Source organism: Geotrypetes seraphini, chromosome 7 (assembly GCF_902459505.1).
Source record: "Geotrypetes seraphini chromosome 7, aGeoSer1.1, whole genome shotgun sequence".
In the NCBI taxonomy this organism is placed as follows: Eukaryota; Metazoa; Chordata; class Amphibia; order Gymnophiona; family Dermophiidae; genus Geotrypetes; species Geotrypetes seraphini.
In genome coordinates, this window is record NC_047090.1 from 105,892,647 (window position 1) to 105,910,737 (window position 18,091).

Below are 18,091 nucleotides of genomic sequence, written 5' to 3' on the forward strand. Positions count from 1 at the left end.
AAAGCACCTGAGGTGGTCTGCTCCCCCCCCATCCCTCACGGCAGTGCTTCCATATATTCTGCATGTTTAACTCTCAAAGACTCAGTTCTTCACTATTAAAGTGCCTAGTGAACAAATGAAAGTTTCTCTTCACAGCACTTGGATCTATCTTTTTTTGTGGTCACTACGATGAGAAGCCAAGTCCTGACAGGATTTTTGGGTGAAGACAACTGCTGACTGTCGAGGCCAGCATCAGGGTCTATTGAAGCGGTCTCAAACTCAAAGCCTTTGCAGGGCCACATTTTGGATTTGTAGGTACTTGGAGGGCTGCAGAAAAAATAGTTAATGTCTTATTAAAGAAATGACAACTTTGCATAAGGTAAAACTTGTTATAGTTTATAAATATTTCCTTAATTGCTTCTGATAATTTCAGCTATACACAGCTGAAAGCAGCGCAACATGCAGAAAGTGAAAAACTATCAAAGTATCACCTGTAAGAGACAAGATTTTGGACCAACTATTTTGAGGCCCTCGGTATTATAAAGAATGATTCTTTATGAAAAACTTGTGGCTTCTTCAGCTCTCACCTCCTCCAGCACCGGACACACGCACAAGCTGCACTGCCTCCAATGGTTACCTTACGTTCTGGAACGTTGCCTGCCTCACTGCTGTAACCTCACACAAGCGCTTTCCTGCGTCTGTACGTGATTGTCCTCTCCACTCCAACTCACATTCGCAGATGCAGGAAAGCACTTGCATGAGGTTACAGTGACCGCCGGACGCAACCGCCAGACACTTAAGGCACACGTTTTCCATAAAGAATCATTCTTTATAATACCGAGGGCCTCAAAATAGTACCTGGCGGGCCACGAGTGTATGTGTGGAGGGAACAGAGGGAACAGCAAGGCCATTTGGGCTCACACAGAAAAGGGACCTCTTTGGGAAAAATATTTGCTTCATTTTTTTTTTAACTGAATATGAAATTAACTTGGGAAATTTTCCCTTAATTGTAAACAAGTTTGCACAGCTAAAAATTTGCCTCAACTGCTTCTCTTTCTTATAATTATACATGCGCTCCAGACTCTAGAGCCTTGTAATTTGCATTGGCCTGGGCCTCGGTGCTTCCCTGGTCAGCACATCGCTAGCAAAGAGTTTTGGAGGCACTTACTTCCATGGTATAGTTGGTGTGTTTATTGTCAAAGATAAGTGCTTCCTGGATTTGCTGGTGGTCTCCTTCAAGCTGGTCAATCTTTGGTTTGTAATTCACTATGCTCTTTTCGTATTGTCGCAGGTGGTTAATCTGGTCCTCCAGAGTCCCATGCATCTCAATGGAAATGCGACCAATCTCCTATACAAAAAAAAAACAACACAAAACCAAAAGAGATGCACTATTAGAGGGCAAGCCTCAGCATGACTTTCAACATGTTTACCAGTAGCTAATCCCAGGAAGGAACAGAAAATTGTAATTACATATTATGTAGCCTGGGGGAAAAGATCCTAGGATGCAGAAACAGAATATAGCCAGGATAACTAATTCCTTGCCAGCTTGGGGTTGGAAATTGAAGGTTATTTAGACCAAGAGGTGAGAAAAACTCCTTCTTTAGATACCAATATTCACTGCCATTTCTACTGGTCAAGGTGTTTTATAAGTCTATCTCCTATATGCTTCAGCTTGCATGCTTTTCAATAATCTCACCTCTACTTATACATTTTAAAATAGCCATAAAGACCTGGCTATTCCAACAGGCTTATAGTGTATAGGAGACACAGAATTATCCGTGGTCACCTCTTCCTTTCTCTTCCTTCTATCTAGCTATCCACCACCCATTCCCCTCCCATTTTCAAGCTCTCTATCTCTTCTTCTAAATTGGTTCTTGGTGTGTGATCTTTCCTATTTGGATTATTGTAGAATGACTCCTACAACCCCCAGTGTTGAAGCAATTGCATTGGTTACCTATACAGCAAAGAGTACAGTTTAAGATTCTTTCAATACCAGTATTACAATGCCAGCATCTATTAGACTTAGAACTATCTATTTTATTTAATCAAACTGGGGTCCAGAAAATCTTATGTAACAAAAAATAACCATGTTTGTCTCATAGATGCCGACGCTGTACATTTCAATCTCCAAGCCCAAATTCGTGGCCAACGAGACACAGAAATATACTGTTTTATCTCGATGCTCCAGATGTCTCTTAAGACTATTTTTTGGCTTTTTATTCAAAAATCCGGAAATCAATTTGTACCACTGAGCAGCATACTGGTATAGGGACTTTGGATCATCTGTTGTATTTTTGTCCGTTTATATTAATATATTGGAAGTCAATTTGCGGACAAATAAATTTAGTACTAGATTCAAATGTTCCAATGTCATATGAGGCTATAATTTGTGGAACAATTTTACATGTGAAACCCACTCTAGATAAATATAAGAGTTGTCTATTTATGATCCTAACAGGTATAGCCATTCAATTGATTACAAGTAATTGGAAAAACCATGATAGAATTAATTATACATTTTGGCGGGTGAATGTGTGTACTATATACAAATATGAACGAATTAACGCAAAATGTAGGGGTATTTAATAAAATTTGGAGCCCGTTGACTAAATTTGTAAAAACATAATAATGTACAAAAGGGCTTTATATAATTGCACAACAACACGTGTATAAAAAGCAGGAACAGGGAAAGAATGCATCTACTTTTAAATGATCTTCATGTAGGCATTCCTGAGTGCATAGTCTGCATAAAGTGGAGGCAGAGCTGGAGCTGTGACGTATGCATATCTTTTATAAAATATGTCAGTACATGGAAATATAAGTGTGTGCACTGGCATATGTGTGCTGTTGGATCTGGTTCTGGGTACCTATGTTGCTTTTCCAAAATACAGCGAGGGACATTTTTTTTTTTTTAATGGTCTAAGTCCAATTTGGACGTTTCCTGCAAAATGTCCAAAATCAGAAGGGGAAAATAAAGGTCATTTCTAAAAGTTGAACTGCTAGACATTCAAAAATACATATATTTTGAAAATCATCTACTTGATGTCCAGGTTGCCAAAACATCCAACGTTATACCCCATTTTTGACCCCAAAAAATCATCCAAATTGGAAGCATCCAAAATGGTCTGCATTTGGATGTGGGAGTAGCCAGCAATGTAATGGACTGGCCACCTAGACATGCTAACAGAGCAGTAGGGCACTGCTGTGAACCTCACATAAAGAGTGCCTTGTGTACATCTCACCATAATCCCCTTTTAAGTTATGGTGAGCCCCTTCCCCTCCAAACTCCCCCCAAATCCACTATATCCACCAATAGCCCTTATGGCTGCAGGTGGCACCTATATGGCAGAAGAGTAGGGTTTTTTTTTTTTGTTTGTTTTTTTTGTGGGGTAGCTCACAATTTTCACCATAAATGTTCTGGTTAAAGTGCCTTATGGGCCTAGGTCCTCCTCTCTATGATTCACTAACCCATCCACCAAGTTACTTAAGACTGATACTCTAGTAGGCTTTTCCATAGCAGATGCTGTTGTTCTACGGACAGGTATATACTGTTTTACTCACACTTTTGTGGGGTGGGAGATGATCTGTGACCACCAAGAGAGTTTTGGGGGGCCAGTATTTAATTTATCTAGTGGTCATCTGGCCAGTTTGGATAATTTTATGGCATTTAGACGCTTATAAAACAGGTCTAGCCCAAAACGTCTAAGTCCTGTCTAGGACGTCTCAGCAAAGGTTCTATTATGGCCTGCAAAATGTCCAAATTAGGCACACCCAAAGTCCGCCCATAACATGCCTCCCAATACGTCCACTAAAAAACACCCCAGCGGATTAGAAGTCCCGCTAGATGTCCAGAAAGTAGGTTTCAAAAATCGGCACTTGGACATTTTGGGTCAGCAAAACATACAAGTGCTGACTTAGGCAGTTTTTTTTAGACAATTTGAGATTTTGATTCTGCTCCCAAATGTATTCTTGTTATCTGCATATTCCATATTCACAAATTTGCTTATTCGCACAAAATTGTGTAACTCATTTTCAGTATTCACAGGGCATTTTCACTTATTCACAATCATGCAGAGTGTGTTTCTGGGAGATGTGCTGCGAATTGTGCGAGTATTATTACATAAGAAGATTATTTTTTTTTTTGTAAAAACAGTGCATAAAATACATTTACAAAATGCAGAAAAAACAAGCTATTCTTTACAAGAAGGGTAAACAAAATGATGACTTTATGACATTAGACAGCAAAAATGTACAATAAGCTGGGTTGCACAGGAACCTAACCCCCTTTTTCCCATAAGAACTATGGTTTCTTATTTGTGGTTTTTGTATTCATGGGGTTTTCTAGTAACCTAATCCAGTGAATAGCAAGAATGCACTGTTGGTTTATATCTTAATTGTTACCATATAGGTAGTTCTGTTTAGTATAGAAACTATAGTATAGTTTCTATTCCTGGCCACAACCTTTGCTTCTGGCTGCTCCTGTGAGATTGCAGCATGTTGCAGACAATTCCTCAGAGACCAAGAATCTACTTTTCACTAAACAGAGGGAACTAACTTCACAGAGAATGGGACAGAGGGAATCTCCTCATACACATATCCAGTCAGTGGATAAGACGTTCAGGGAGAACTACATAAAGTTCCAAAGGAATAGCTTTTAAGAACAATATTTGAAAATAGATTACCGAGAAAGAATGGTGGTGGCCTGGAATGCCCACCCAGAAGAGTTGGGACAAACATGTTAACAAATTTTTTTTTTTTAATAAAAGCATGGGATAAGCACCACAGATTTCCAGGAGAAAGGGGATAGTGATAAAACACTTGAGCACAAAGCAGTAGCTACAGTCCAAAATTGCAATATGACATGACTGCATTGTGCTTGCATGGCAGATAAACTGCAAGGGGTGATTAAACCCCAAAACAAATAGATTTGAGAAAGTAGTGGGTTAACCTCATGGTGCAACAGTTACAAGCATCTGCATAGCTAGGGAGGTTGGCGCCCGGGGCGATAACGCCCCCATCCCTTGAATGCCCACCCCTGAGTACCCCTTGAAATCTTTACCGGTGCGAGCAGCATCTTCCACCTGCTGTTCACACTGGCTTCAGCTCCCTTCTGATGTCATATCCAGGAAGTGACATCAGAAGAGAGCTGAGGCCGGCATGAGCAGCAGGTGGAAGTTGCTGCTTGCTAACATTTCAAGAAGTACACCGGAGGGGGTGGAGAGGAGGAGAGGCACTAGTGTTGGTGCCCCTGAAAAGATAGCGCCAGGGGCGGTCTTCCCCCCCCTCCCTGCACTTCCTTACTACGCCACTGGTTACAAGAAGGTGACAGTGCAGAGGTTGGGTGAGATGAAAAGGAGTGTGGGTATCGGGTTCCTTTGGGAATGTGTATGTTTGTTTATCCAAGCTGGACAAATTGCTTCTTGGCCACTCTGGTTTTTCACTTGTCACCATTTACTATCTAATATAATAAAGCCCTAAGCGCGCATGCGTACTCCCACTTGCGTGCTCCCGTTTTCCGTGCGCTGTAGGGCACCGCAGGTAGGAGTGTGCATGCGCGAGAATCCTTGAGGTGGATGTCAGCCGCTGCGGCTGTCGGTGGCTGCAGGCCGCGGCGGAAGATGGCTGGAGCCTGGCTGGAGGAGGACGAGGAGGAGTTGTGAGAGCTCCAAAGAGGCAGGAGGTGAGGAGAGAGAGACAGATGGATGAGAAGGACAGAGGGGCTACTAGGGGGACCAGGAGAGATGGTAGGGGATAGGGAGAGATAGACTTCAGGGAGTGTGGAGGGGGCAGGAGAGAGAGATGGTCTTGGGGTAGGACAGAGGGGGACAGGAAAGGGAAAGATGGCAAAAGAGGTGAAACAGGGTTAGAGAGAGATGGTAGAGGATGTGAAAGGGGGGAAAGGGAGAGATGGAAATGGTAGGACCACTGCTGCTTTGGGGCACTGAGGGAGGAAAGGTTGGTACGTCAGGACTGCTGCTGCCGCCTCAGGTATGTAAAGACCCTGTAAGGAGGGCCAAAAGGGTACAAAGGAAATGGTGAAAGGTGAGGTGGTGGGACTGGGATCAGTGGGAGGCAGGGTCCGGGCATGATAGAGGCGGGGCATGGGTGGGGTCAGAGTCAGGGTCAGGGTATAGGTGGAGCTATTCTAGCACCCGTTACTGTAATGAATGTATCAGGCTAAAACACTAGTGTTATAATAAGAGTGTTATAATACAATGCTTTAATGAAGGTAATTGCATAACAGGAAATCTAGGATAGAGGTAATGGAGGTGCCTATTCCAAGAATATTTTATAAAGAAAGAATAGGGCATTTACTTTCCTATACAGTGGCAGAAAACACACTTGTATTTAAGGCAAGATAATTTATGCCAGCCCTATAGCTGGTGTAAATACCTGAGCCTGGATGTTTGTAAATTATATTCTATAATTTATGCATGTACAATTTGCATACTCTACCTAAACTTCCAGTGCTGCGAGCCTCACACCTCTTATAAATTTCACATGTGCAGGTCCATTTCATATGGGGGAAAGGGAATGGGACTTGTATATTGTCTTTAGAGCATACAGATCACAACTGAGATATCATGCTCAGTCCCAGCAGTATTTCACAACAGGTTCTGCCAATGCAGAGCCTTTTGCAAAATACCTGCAGGAGTGCACATGTATTTTCTTGGCACATACAAGCAGGGCAGCTATTTTGCAAAATATTTACATGAATAAAAATGAATGGCATGACAGCGTTGGCATGTCCACATGGAATGGTGGTTTTGCAACTTCCATGTGGAAATTGCAACGCTCCTATGTGCAGCTGCCCCGTTTTGCAAACCTTCTCATGTAAGTGGTGGCATTTAAGCAGTGAAACTGCAATTGAAGAGATGAGTTCCAAAACCTGTGTAAGTACATTGTTTCAAAAATAAATTCAAACTGGAAACAGATTGACTTTATAGATAGCCATAGATGATATTCAGTGAAAAAAAAAAAAAGTCTGTTCTCTAGAATTCTTAAAAACAAAAACTTGCATTTATACAGAAGCTGTGTATGGCCCTGAGCTGGTATAATAGTTGACTTGGATACTCGTAGTTCTCCCCCTCCTCCAGACCAGGACATGTATTTTTTTGTGAAGTGGAGAATACACGTGTAGATTTTTGCCCCCCTCAACCCCTGACCAAATCACACCTGCTTGAAATCTTTGCAGTGTGGATCTCCATGTATTAAACAGCAGGCTTTCTAAAATTGCAATTTAGTCATGGGCTAGTTTTAAAATAGAGGCACTACAGTATGAAAACAAAAGTAATATTATCAAAGTCAGTCATGAGAGGCCCAGCCTTCAATTTTGCTTTTGCATCGTTATTCCAGCTTGGAAGAAAAAAAAAAAAAAAGAGAGAGATTTTAAAATGTATGCATAAGCCTGTGAATTAATTATGAATAATTAGCAGATCTGTAAAATGCAACTACATTTATCACCAAAGAAACCTATTATATGGTCAAGATGTTATGGACAAGCATGCCTCACTGCTGGGAAACTGCACTATGGAACAGAACAATGAATTTTTGTGACTTCTGTCATCACCATACCTGCATCTTGGTCTGTATCCATGGTCCAATGATGTTGGCCTGGGCGGCAAACTGTTTACGCAGCCGCTCATTCTGCTGCTGGCGAGCGTGTTCCTCCATCAGAGCCTGGTCCCTCCGGGGCACCAACTGCCGCACCTGGGATCAAAGCAAAAGCACTGTTCAAAAGGCCTTCGGAGTCACTTTTGAAAAGAAAGAGACCTGCATGTCTTATACCAGGCTAGGGATGAGCAGCCTGAAAATTTTTAGGTTTTATTCTTCCTTTAAAAAAAAATTTAAAATAAATGTTGCTGCTAATATGCACTTTTCTTGAAGAATATGGACTATGAACTAATTACAGTAGATGGTGCCCAAAATAAGGTGCCAAAAAATCCATAGTGAGTGCTATTCTATAAACGGCGCTCAGAGCCGGGAGCCATTTACAGAATAGTGCTCAAAACCGACTTCCACACCAAACTTTGGACACTAGGATTTACACCAACTGAAACTTGGTATAAATCCTGGTGTGTAGTTTAGGCGCAGATCCCCAGCCTTCGGTAATACCTCACACATGTTTAGTGAACGCCTCTGACCTGTCCATGCCCCTTCCATGGCCATACTCCCTTTTGAGTTGTACCTATATGATTTGTGTACGGATCTGTATAGAATAGCACTTAGTAAGATGCACGCGCAAATCAAAATTGTTGCCAATTAACACCAATTATTGGCTCTTTAGCCAAGTTAGTCGTGTAGATTCTAGGGGTATACAGACATGGGAGAATGAGAAAATCAGCACTAAGCATGATTCTATAAAAGACACATGCAAATTTTAATGGGTGCCAATTAATTTCAAGAATTCATCGTTGGCTCTCAATTATTGACATTAATTGGCTCATTAGCCAATTCATTTAAACATCTTGAGAATGTGGCCAGATTTTGATGTACAAATTTGAACACCATGTATAGAATCTGGAGGATAATATCATCTGCAGATAAGACTATGTGGCCATATCATCATTTTTGTTGACCATATACCTTTTCCAAGATGACACACCCAGAACCACACACAACGGTCTAGATGTGGTCACATCATAGGTGGATACCAAGGCATAATACATGTTCTCAGCTTTGTTTAGTATTCATGTACTTCTTTTCTGTGCACTCATTGATTATTATCTGAAAGAGCTTTGGAAGAAGATGGACTTCCAACTAGAACCCAACTATCATCTCCACGTGCTGTTTTACATGACACCAGAAAACTTCTCTCTATATAGCTGTCCAGCACACAACTTTCTGAGTTTTTAGATTAACATTCGGTATTTCTCACATATCAACATGGTTTTCAGTCAAACTATAGTACAGAGACTTTGCTTCTCTCCCTTATATCCAAAATTCATAATTTACTTAGTAAAAAGTGTTTTGCAATTCTTCTCCAATTTGACTTGTCTATGGTGTTTGATGTTATTGATCATGATATTTTAATACAGCTTTTCTCATCACTGGATTTGAATGGTAATGTCTTAAATTGGTTTAAAGGTTTTCTCTCTCAAAGGTCTTATATAGTAAAGTTTGGTGGGAAAACTTTTCCTTCTTGGGAATCTAGCTGTGGAGTATCCCAAGAATCTCCACTGTCCCCAATATTGTTTAACATTTATATGACTACTTTGAGTGTTTTATCTACTTCCTGGCAAAACTCTACGTAACATAAGAATTGCCGCTGCTGGGTCAGACCAGTGGTCCATCGTGCCCAGCAGTCTGCTCCCGTGGCAGCCCATAGGTCAAAGATCAGTTCCCTGAGTCTAGCCTCACCTGCATATGTTCTGGTTTAGCAGGAACTTGTCTAACTTTGTCTTGAATCCCTGGAGGGTGTTTTCCCCTATAACAGCCTCCAGAAGAGCATTCCAGTTTTCTACCACTCTCTGGGTGAAGAAGAACTTCCTTACTTTTGTACGGAATCTATCCCCTTTTAACTTTAGAGAGTGCCCTCTCATTTTCCCTACCTTGGAGAGGGTGAACAACCTGTCTTTATCTACTAAGTCTATTCCCTTCATTATCTTGAATGTTTCAATGATATCTTTATTTTACAAGAGGAAAGCCCAGATCTGAGAAATTCTTCATCAAATATCTGTCCTGTATTTCCAAATTATTTCATTGGTCATCGTTATTCCAGATGAAATTGAATCAAAACAATGTTTCTGTGGAAATTGGAACAACGAGTGGGGTGATTAAATTTGCAGACACTAAACTATTCAAAGTTGTTAAAACACATGCAGACTGTGAAAAATTGCAGGAAGACCTTAGGATATTGGAAGACTGGGTGTCCAAATGGCAGATGAAATTTAATGTGGACAAATGCAAAGTGATGCACATTGGGAAGAATAATCCAGATTAGTTACTACGGTCTACACCTTGGGGGGTTAGCGCTCAAGAAAAAGATCTGTGTGTCAAAGTGGACAATACACTGAAACCTGCCCAATGTGTGGCGGCGGCTAAAAGAGCAAACAGGATGCTAGGAATAATTAGAAAAGGGATGGTAAACAAGACTAAGAATGTTATAATGCCTCTGTATCGCTCAATGGTGAGACACCTTGAGTAATGTGTTCAGTTCTGGTCTCCTAATTTCAAAAAAAGTTATAATGGCACTAGAAAATGTTCAAAGAAGAGCAACCAAGATGATAAAGGGGATGGAACTCCTCTCGTATGAGGAAAGACTAAAGAGGTTAGGGCTCTTCATTTTGGAAAAGAGATGGCTGAGGGAAGATATGATTGAAGTCTACAAAATACTGAGTAGTGTAGAACGGGGACAAGTGGATCAATTTTTTACTGCATCAAGATTTACAAAGACTAGGGGACACTCGAAGTTACAGGGAAATACTTTTAAAACCAATAGGAGGAAATTTTTTTTTTCACTCAGAGAATAGTTAAGCTCTGGAACGCATTGCCAGAGGTTGAGGTAAGAGCAGATAGCATACCTGATTTAAAAAAAAAATGTTTGGACAAGTCCTGGAGGAAAAGTCCATAGTCTGCTGTTCAGACAGATATGGGGGAAGCCACTGCTTGCCTTGGATCGGTGGAATGGAATGCTGCTACTATTTGGGTTTTTGCCAGGTACTGGTAATTTGGATTGGCCTCCGTGAAGATGTGACACTGAGCACTGGTCTGACTCAGTAAGACTATTTTTATATTCTGGGTCTACCTATTAAGATCTCTCTGCATACTGGTAAAAGTTTACAAATAGAAATATATTCTAGAGTGAGCAGATAAACAACTTAGTTAGAAAATGCTTTTTGAGCTTACGTTCTTTGAAATCAGTGCACTCTTTATTTTATAATCAGCATTTCTCAATTTTAGTTCAGTCAGTTATCTTGGCACAATTGGATCACTGCAATTCAGTGTATAGTGGCTTAAGCAAAGGTAATATGAAGAGATTGTAGTGATTAACATGGCAGCTCGTTTGATTTTCAATAGGACAAAATATGAGCATGCCACACCTCTTTTTAGGACTCTTCATTGGCTGTCAATACAAAAAACAAAAAAAAAAAGACTTGTTTAAATGCACTTGCATGATTTTTAAAATCTTTTATGGCCAGTTATCAAACTCAGTTGTTCCATTAATACCACACTCATTTGCGTCAGAGAAGTCGAAGATCTATAACTGTAAACTATGCTTTATCCTTTCCTTTTTAAAAGGTGTTTACATTAAAATCTGTTTCTCAATCTCTCTTTCTTTTTATGTCTATTTGGAATGAGCTGCCTCTCTGCTTAAGAATGTGTTCGTCTTATCAAATCTTTCAAAAACAATTGAAGACTTTGCTATTTGATGCCCTTTCGAATATTATTTGATTGCCTATTAAGATTTTCTTTTTTAATCTAATTGTAAATCGTGGTGGTGGTACTAGCACCATTAGGGAACAGCGATCACAACATGATCCAGTACAAATTAAACATGGGAACATCAAAGGTGAAAAGAACCACAACGACAGCACTCAACTTCAAAAAAGGAAACTACAAGGACATGAGGAAAATGGTAGGAAAAAAGCTCAGCAACAGCTCAGGGAAGGTGAAGACCGTAAAGGAAGCCTGGACACTGCTAAAAGGCACAGTGCTCGAGGCACAAGAACTGTGCGTCCCAAGGTTCAGGAAAGGGTGCAAAAAAAATCAAACTAGAAACCCAGCATGGATAACAACTGCAGTTAAAAAGGCGATAAGCGACAAAAAATCATCCTTCAAGAAATGGAAAAAGGAACCAACAAAGGAAAACCAGGAAGAGCACAAAAGACACCAGAAAAAATGTCATCAAGAGGTCAAGAAAGCAAAGAGAGAATATGAGGAAAGACTGGCAGGAGAAGCAAGAAACTTCAAACCCTTCTTCAGATATGTGAAAGGGAAACAACCAGCCAGAGAGGAAGTGGGACCACTGGACGATGGAGACAGGAAAGGAGCGATAAAGGAGGAAAAAGAGATAGCTGACAGGTTAAACAATTTCTTCTCGTCAGTCTTCACCAGAGAGGACACATCCAATATCCCAGAACCCGAGGTGATTATAAACAGAGAACACGACGAAAGGCTGATACAACTAGAGGTAAGTAAAGAGGATGTCCTCAGACAGATAGACAGACTAAAGAGCGACAAATCACCGGGCCCGGACGGCATCCACCCAAGAGTACTAAAAGAACTGAGAAACGAAATAGCAGAGACACTTCGCAAAATATGTAACCTCTCCCTAAAAACTGGGGAGATCCCAGAGGACTGGAAAATAGCAAATGTCACGCCCATCTTCAAGAAGGGATCAAGGGGTGACCCGGGAAACTACAGGCATGTGAGCTTGACCTCGGTTCCGGGAAAGATGATGGAAGCAATGGTAAAGGACGCAATCTGCGAACACATAGAAAACAATGGACAGCTGAAGGCGAGCCAGCATGGCTTCTGCAAGGGAAGGTCGTGCCTCACGAACTTGCTGTACTTCTTTGAGGGAATAAACAGCCAGATGGATAAGGGGGAATCCATAGACATCATTTACCTTGACTTCCAAAAAACCTTCGACAAGGTACCTCACGAAAGGCTACTTAAAAAGCTGTGGAACCACGGGGTGCAAGGGGATATCTACCGATGGATCAAACACTGGTTGGCAGGCAGGAAACAGAGGGTTGGAGTAAAAGGCCAATACTCAGACTGGCAATGGGTCACGAGCGGAGTTCCACAGGGGTCGGTGCTGGGACCTCTACTGTTCAATATATTTATTAATGATCTAGAGACGGGGACAAAATGTGAGGTTATCAAATTTGCTGATGACACCAAACTCTGCAGCAGGGTTAGAAACACGGAAGACTGTGAAGACCTGCGAAGGGACCTAACGAGACTGGAAGACTGGGCAAAAAAGTGGCAAATGAGTTTTAACGTACAGAAATGCAAGGTCATGCATGTAGGGAAAAAGAACCCGATGTTCAGCTACAAAATGGGGGGAACACTGCTAGGGGTGAGTAACCTTGAAAGGGACCTGGGGGTGATGGTCGACACATCACTGAAACCATCGGCGCAGTGTGCGACATCCTCAAAGAAAGCAAACAGAATGCTGGGCATCATCAAAAAGGGTATCACAACCAGGACGAAGGAAGTCATCATTCCGCTATATCGCGCAATGGTGCGCTCGCACCTGGAGTACTGTGTTCAATACTGGGCGCCATACCTCAAGAAGGACATGGCGGTACTCGAGGGAGTGCAGAGGAGGGCGACTAAACTGATAAAAGGTATGGAAAATTTTTCATACGCTGACAGGTTAAAAATGCTGGAGCTGTTCTCCCTGGAGAAGAGGATACTTAGAGGGGACATGATAGAAACCTTCAAAATCCTAAAGGGCATAGAGAAAGTGAATAAGGACAGATTCTTCAAACTGTGGGGAGCCACAAGCACTAGGGGTCACTCGAAGAAATTGAAAGGGGACAGGTTTAGAACAAATGCTAGGAAGTTCTTTTTTACCCAGAGGGTGGTGGACACATGGAACGCACTTCCGGAGGATGTGATAGGCCAGAACTCTGTACAAGGGTTCAAGGAGGGTTTGGATAGGTTCCTGGAGGAAAAGGGGATAGAGGGGTACAGATAGAACTTGAGGTAGGTTATAAAAGTGGTCAGAAACCACTTCACAGGTCGCGGACTTGATGGGCCACCGTGGGAGCGGACTGCTGGGCGAAATGGACCTCTGGTCTGACCCAGTGGAGGCAACTTCTTATGTTCTTATGTGTCGAGCCCTATTTTTTAGGGATGATACAGTATATAATAGTGGTCTTAAACTCGCGGCCTGGGGGCCACATGTGGCTCACAAGGTACTATTTTGAGGACCTCAGTATGTTTATCTTAATCACAAAAGTAAAATAAAACAGTTTCTTGATCATATGTCAATTTAGCTGTAAATTACAATATTATTATTAAGATTTAGCCAAAAAGAAAGATTTATAAACTATAAAGAGGTTTACCTCATGCAAAATTGACATTTCTTTAATCAACATTAACTATGCCCTCCAAGTACCTACAAATCCAAAATGTGGCACTGCAAAGGGTTTGAGTTTGAGACCACTGGTATATAAGATGAAAGATTAGATTAGAAAACAGAGCCTGTTGAGGATTCTTTACTATTACTACTACTACGAGTTATTTATTTCTATAGTGCTGAAAGGCGTATGCAGCGCTGTACATTTTAACATACAATAGACAGTCCCTGCTCAGAAGAGCTTACAATCTAATTTAGACAGGACATTTCAGGGTTGGGGAGATTATAGTGGGTATAAGTATCTGACAGCAGTGAGGGGGAGTTAAGAGTTGAAAGCAGTTTCAAAAAAGTGGGCCTTTAGATTGGATTTCACGTTGAGGAGCAGGGCTGGCACAACAGTAAGCATAGCGGGGTGGGGGTAGTGGGGGCGGGGCACAACCTACCATGAACACAACTCAACTATCATGTGTACTGGCCCTGTTTGAACAAGGGGCTCGTCTCTTTAGTTTTAAGCCATGTGGTGCAGGCAGTGGCGGAGCAAGATTAAGAGGCACCCGGGGCAGTGGCGCCCCTCCTCTACCCTCCTCTCTGCCCTCACACCGCCACACGCTCTTTCTTGCCATGTGTGTGGTGCTTCCCTTCCCCCAAAACTGTAATGTTCCTGGTGCGAGCAACCCCCATCCTGCTGTCGTGCCAGTGTCGGCTTGTCCTCTGACGTCACTTTCATGGCGCGGGTCCAGGAGGCGACGTTGGAGGAAGAGCAGACGCTGGTGTGACAGCAGTTTGGGGGTTGCTGCTCATGGCAGAAACATTACAAAGGTACGGGGGAAGGGAAGCGGCGCACACGCATGGCAGTGGAGGGGGGGGGTGCGGTCCACCACTGGCGCTGTCTTGGTGAGGTTGCAGGCACCCGTTCTACTCTTCGCCCCCCCCTCCGTACCCCCTCCCCCTTACTATGCTACTGGATGCAGGAAGGAACTCTAGTGCCAGTCTCACATGACTGAAGCCTTACACTGGAGTGGGGGTGATAGTGGCGGCAGCTGCAGCAAAAGCAACCCCTTGATAGAGAGAGGTGCAACAAAAACCCTGGTTCTGTCTCTGCTGAGAATTGCTGTGGTGTTTTATTAACCTTAAAACAAATGTCACCGTGAAGTGCCAGGAAAAATAGATCAGTGAAAAAGTGTCACAATCATCTTTCCACAGCATTTTTCTTTGCTAGAATAGATGCCACTGTTTGCCTACAACAGATATTCTCATCATCCCTAGAGCTGTACTGCCACTCTATGGTTGGCAATTCTCTTTCGGAAGAGAAACTCCCCTACTTCTGATTAAAATTCCTGCCATGCTTTTCTCTGTCTGTAAGACTAGACTTTCAATAAGATATTTGTGGTAATGTGAATGAGGGTGGGCCCTGGAACCAGGATAAAACAGGTTAAGGTAAACAAAATATTTTATTGAAAGCGTCTTATTCAATTCACTGGTGGGAAAGAAAAGTGAGCTTAAGATAAGTCCTTCTGTGCAAGAGTGTCCCCTTGTGGCTTATTCTTGTGGGCCACAACATGCAACATATGTAGCTGGGTTCTGGTCTGACTCCCCTGAGTTACCAGCACAATTGTTAGCAGTTCACAAAGGCTGGCCTGTGACCAGGCAGATCAAAGATATTAAAGTACAAGCTCCCAAGTCAAATTTGACCTACCTGACTAACAGATGCAACTCGGGGAAGAAGAGACAAAGCTTTGGGGTGGGGCTGGGGGGAGGAACAAGGCAGGGCCTTGTGTCTGGGTTTTTGAGTCTCAAAATATGGTAACCCTAGTTCTTACACGAATAGGGAATATCCTTAAGGGGAAGTGGCAGCGCCCTGTAGACTCTCTCGCAGCATCTAAAAACTGATGCACTGCTTTCAGCCCACATAAACCAACCTGACCACAGAACACAAACTGCTCAGAGATCCGGAAGCCTTCCCTTTGATGTCAGAGGGAAGACTTCTGAATCAGCTGTCAAACAGCTCCAGCACTGTTACCTCTTGCAATAGCTCATGCAGTTCACTAAAGATTACAACTAGAATTGCTCCTCGCTTGGTTCTTTGACCAACTGCTCCTTAAATCTGCCCTCAATTTCATCTAGAAACTTCACCTCCGTAGCATACTCTGATGTTACATTTATCCAGTCAATATTGAGATCAATACTGACGTTTGATTGTGCTTTTGGCAATGTACGATGGTCAAATGCTAGCTGCCATTTAAGTCTGAGGTCTTCTTTCTCCATCTTGGAATTTCTATAATTTTCTGTACAACTGGAAATTTGATTTCCTCTGGAAGATTAGGAGAACAAGAACCACAAATGTTTTTCATAGATGGGAAGGCAGTAGCACTAAAGGACGTAAATTGATGTTGGAGAGGGTGTAGATACCTGGAATGCTCTGAATTTCTGAAATTACAATTTGATCTAAATTTTTATTAAACTTGAAAGAGCAGTATATAATTTTTAGCAGTATATAATTTTTAGCATTGTGGGTAATTGAAATGGCCCAGGGAATACTTTCTTTACCCATCTGAAGCTTCTGAGCAAACCTCTGTGGAACATTTTGCCAGGACATATGACAAAGGAAAAATACATGAACTTAACAAGCACCCACGAGTAGGAAACTGCCCCGTTAGTTACCTAGCTCTGCCTGTTTTACTTGATTTCAAGGAATTTTTTTTTTTAAATAAACCTCTTGCATATTAAGGCACTTTGGGGCTGATTCTATAAACAGCACCTACATTGGCTGGCACCTAGAAAAATGATGCTGGCCACATGTCAATCACACTTAGGTTCCATTTACAGAATCGTGGCCAGCAGCACCTATGTAAAAACTTAGGCACCTGAAATGTAAGCGAGGGTTTTAAAGGACTATCTTTCAGGCACCTAAGGTTTTGGAGAATTGCGCTTAGCGGTGCCTAAGTCACGCTCTACCCATAGAAACTCCCACTTAGGCATTAGGTACTGCTTAGCACCATGCAATAGTCGCCTACCTTTTATAGAATGAGATAGGTGCCTATCGCCCAATTAAAATTTTTTTTTCAATTATTGAGACTATTTAAGGGTATTTTACCAATTAAGTTAGGCGCCTAGAGGTGTCTAATTTTAGGTGCCCTTTATATAATCAGCCCCTTTATGCCTTTTCCTGCATTTCTAAACAATGAACCAAATCCCTGAAAAAACAATACAAATCACAAAGCAAGCATGTGAGAAGGTGAAGAACCTTACATGGTCCCATTTGTTGTTGATTTCCTGAGGGCCGATTGTAGTATATGGATTCGATCCAGCTATGTTCACATGGTAGGTCTGGACAATCTTGGAGACTTCATTGTGGATACCCAAAATAGCCTGTCGCTCCTTGTCAGCATCAGGCAATGTGGCCTTGAACTGTTCATGGGCCGTAGTCAATCCCTGGATGGGGAGAGAAGAGAAGAAGAACATAAAATCTCCATGTCTCTTTCATATTGCTTCAATGATCAAAACCTAAACTGTTACAGCCAGTACATTTTTCCAATCTTTGTCCATGTATAATTAATTATGAATCACTTTCCTCTACCTGAGTTCAGTGGCGTACCAAGGGAGGAGGAGGCGGTCTGCCCCGGGTGCAACCTTAGTGGGGGTGCACAGCTGGCCAGGTCCGGAAAATTCTACCGGGCCGATCAGTCTGCCTCTCCCCGATGTCAATTCTGCCGTCGGAGAGGAAGTTCGGGCCAGCCAATCACTGCCTAGCTGGGCGGAACTTCCTCTCCGACGGCAGAATTGACGTCGGGGAGAGGAATGCTGGTCGGCCCGACACAGGGAAGGAGAGCTAAAATCCACACTACAGTTTTGTAAAAGGGGGAGGGGTTAGTTTGTGATGACATATTCCATTCTAGGCGAAGGTGTTTTCTGTGTTCTGTGTGTTCGAAAGACATGGTTTTCTGTTAGGATTGACAGTGTAGGATTGATCTGTACTAGTCTGGCTTGTTTAGTTTTACAATGGGTGTATTGATGTTGTATTGCTCACTGCAGTATGTAAGATGCTGCCTTTTCCTAGGTACTCATGTGTGACACGTG

The 18,091-nt window shown here is 42.3% G+C and overlaps 1 protein-coding gene across 2 annotated transcripts in view; it reads right to left on the reverse strand.

The window, feature by feature from the left end:
- The window catches only part of ACTN1 (actinin alpha 1), a 273,263-nt gene that overhangs the window by 24,366 nt on the left and 230,806 nt on the right, over nucleotides 1–18,091 (reverse strand). For both annotated transcript variants that reach the window (XM_033950678.1, XM_033950679.1), the window contains exons 15-17: nucleotides 17,264–17,446; nucleotides 7,555–7,689; nucleotides 1,148–1,327 (exon numbers count right to left, since the gene is read on the reverse strand). In XM_033950678.1, the coding sequence (XP_033806569.1) occupies nucleotides 1,148–1,327; nucleotides 7,555–7,689; nucleotides 17,264–17,446 (498 nt within the window). The remainder of the gene's footprint in view (nucleotides 1–1,147; nucleotides 1,328–7,554; nucleotides 7,690–17,263; nucleotides 17,447–18,091) is intronic.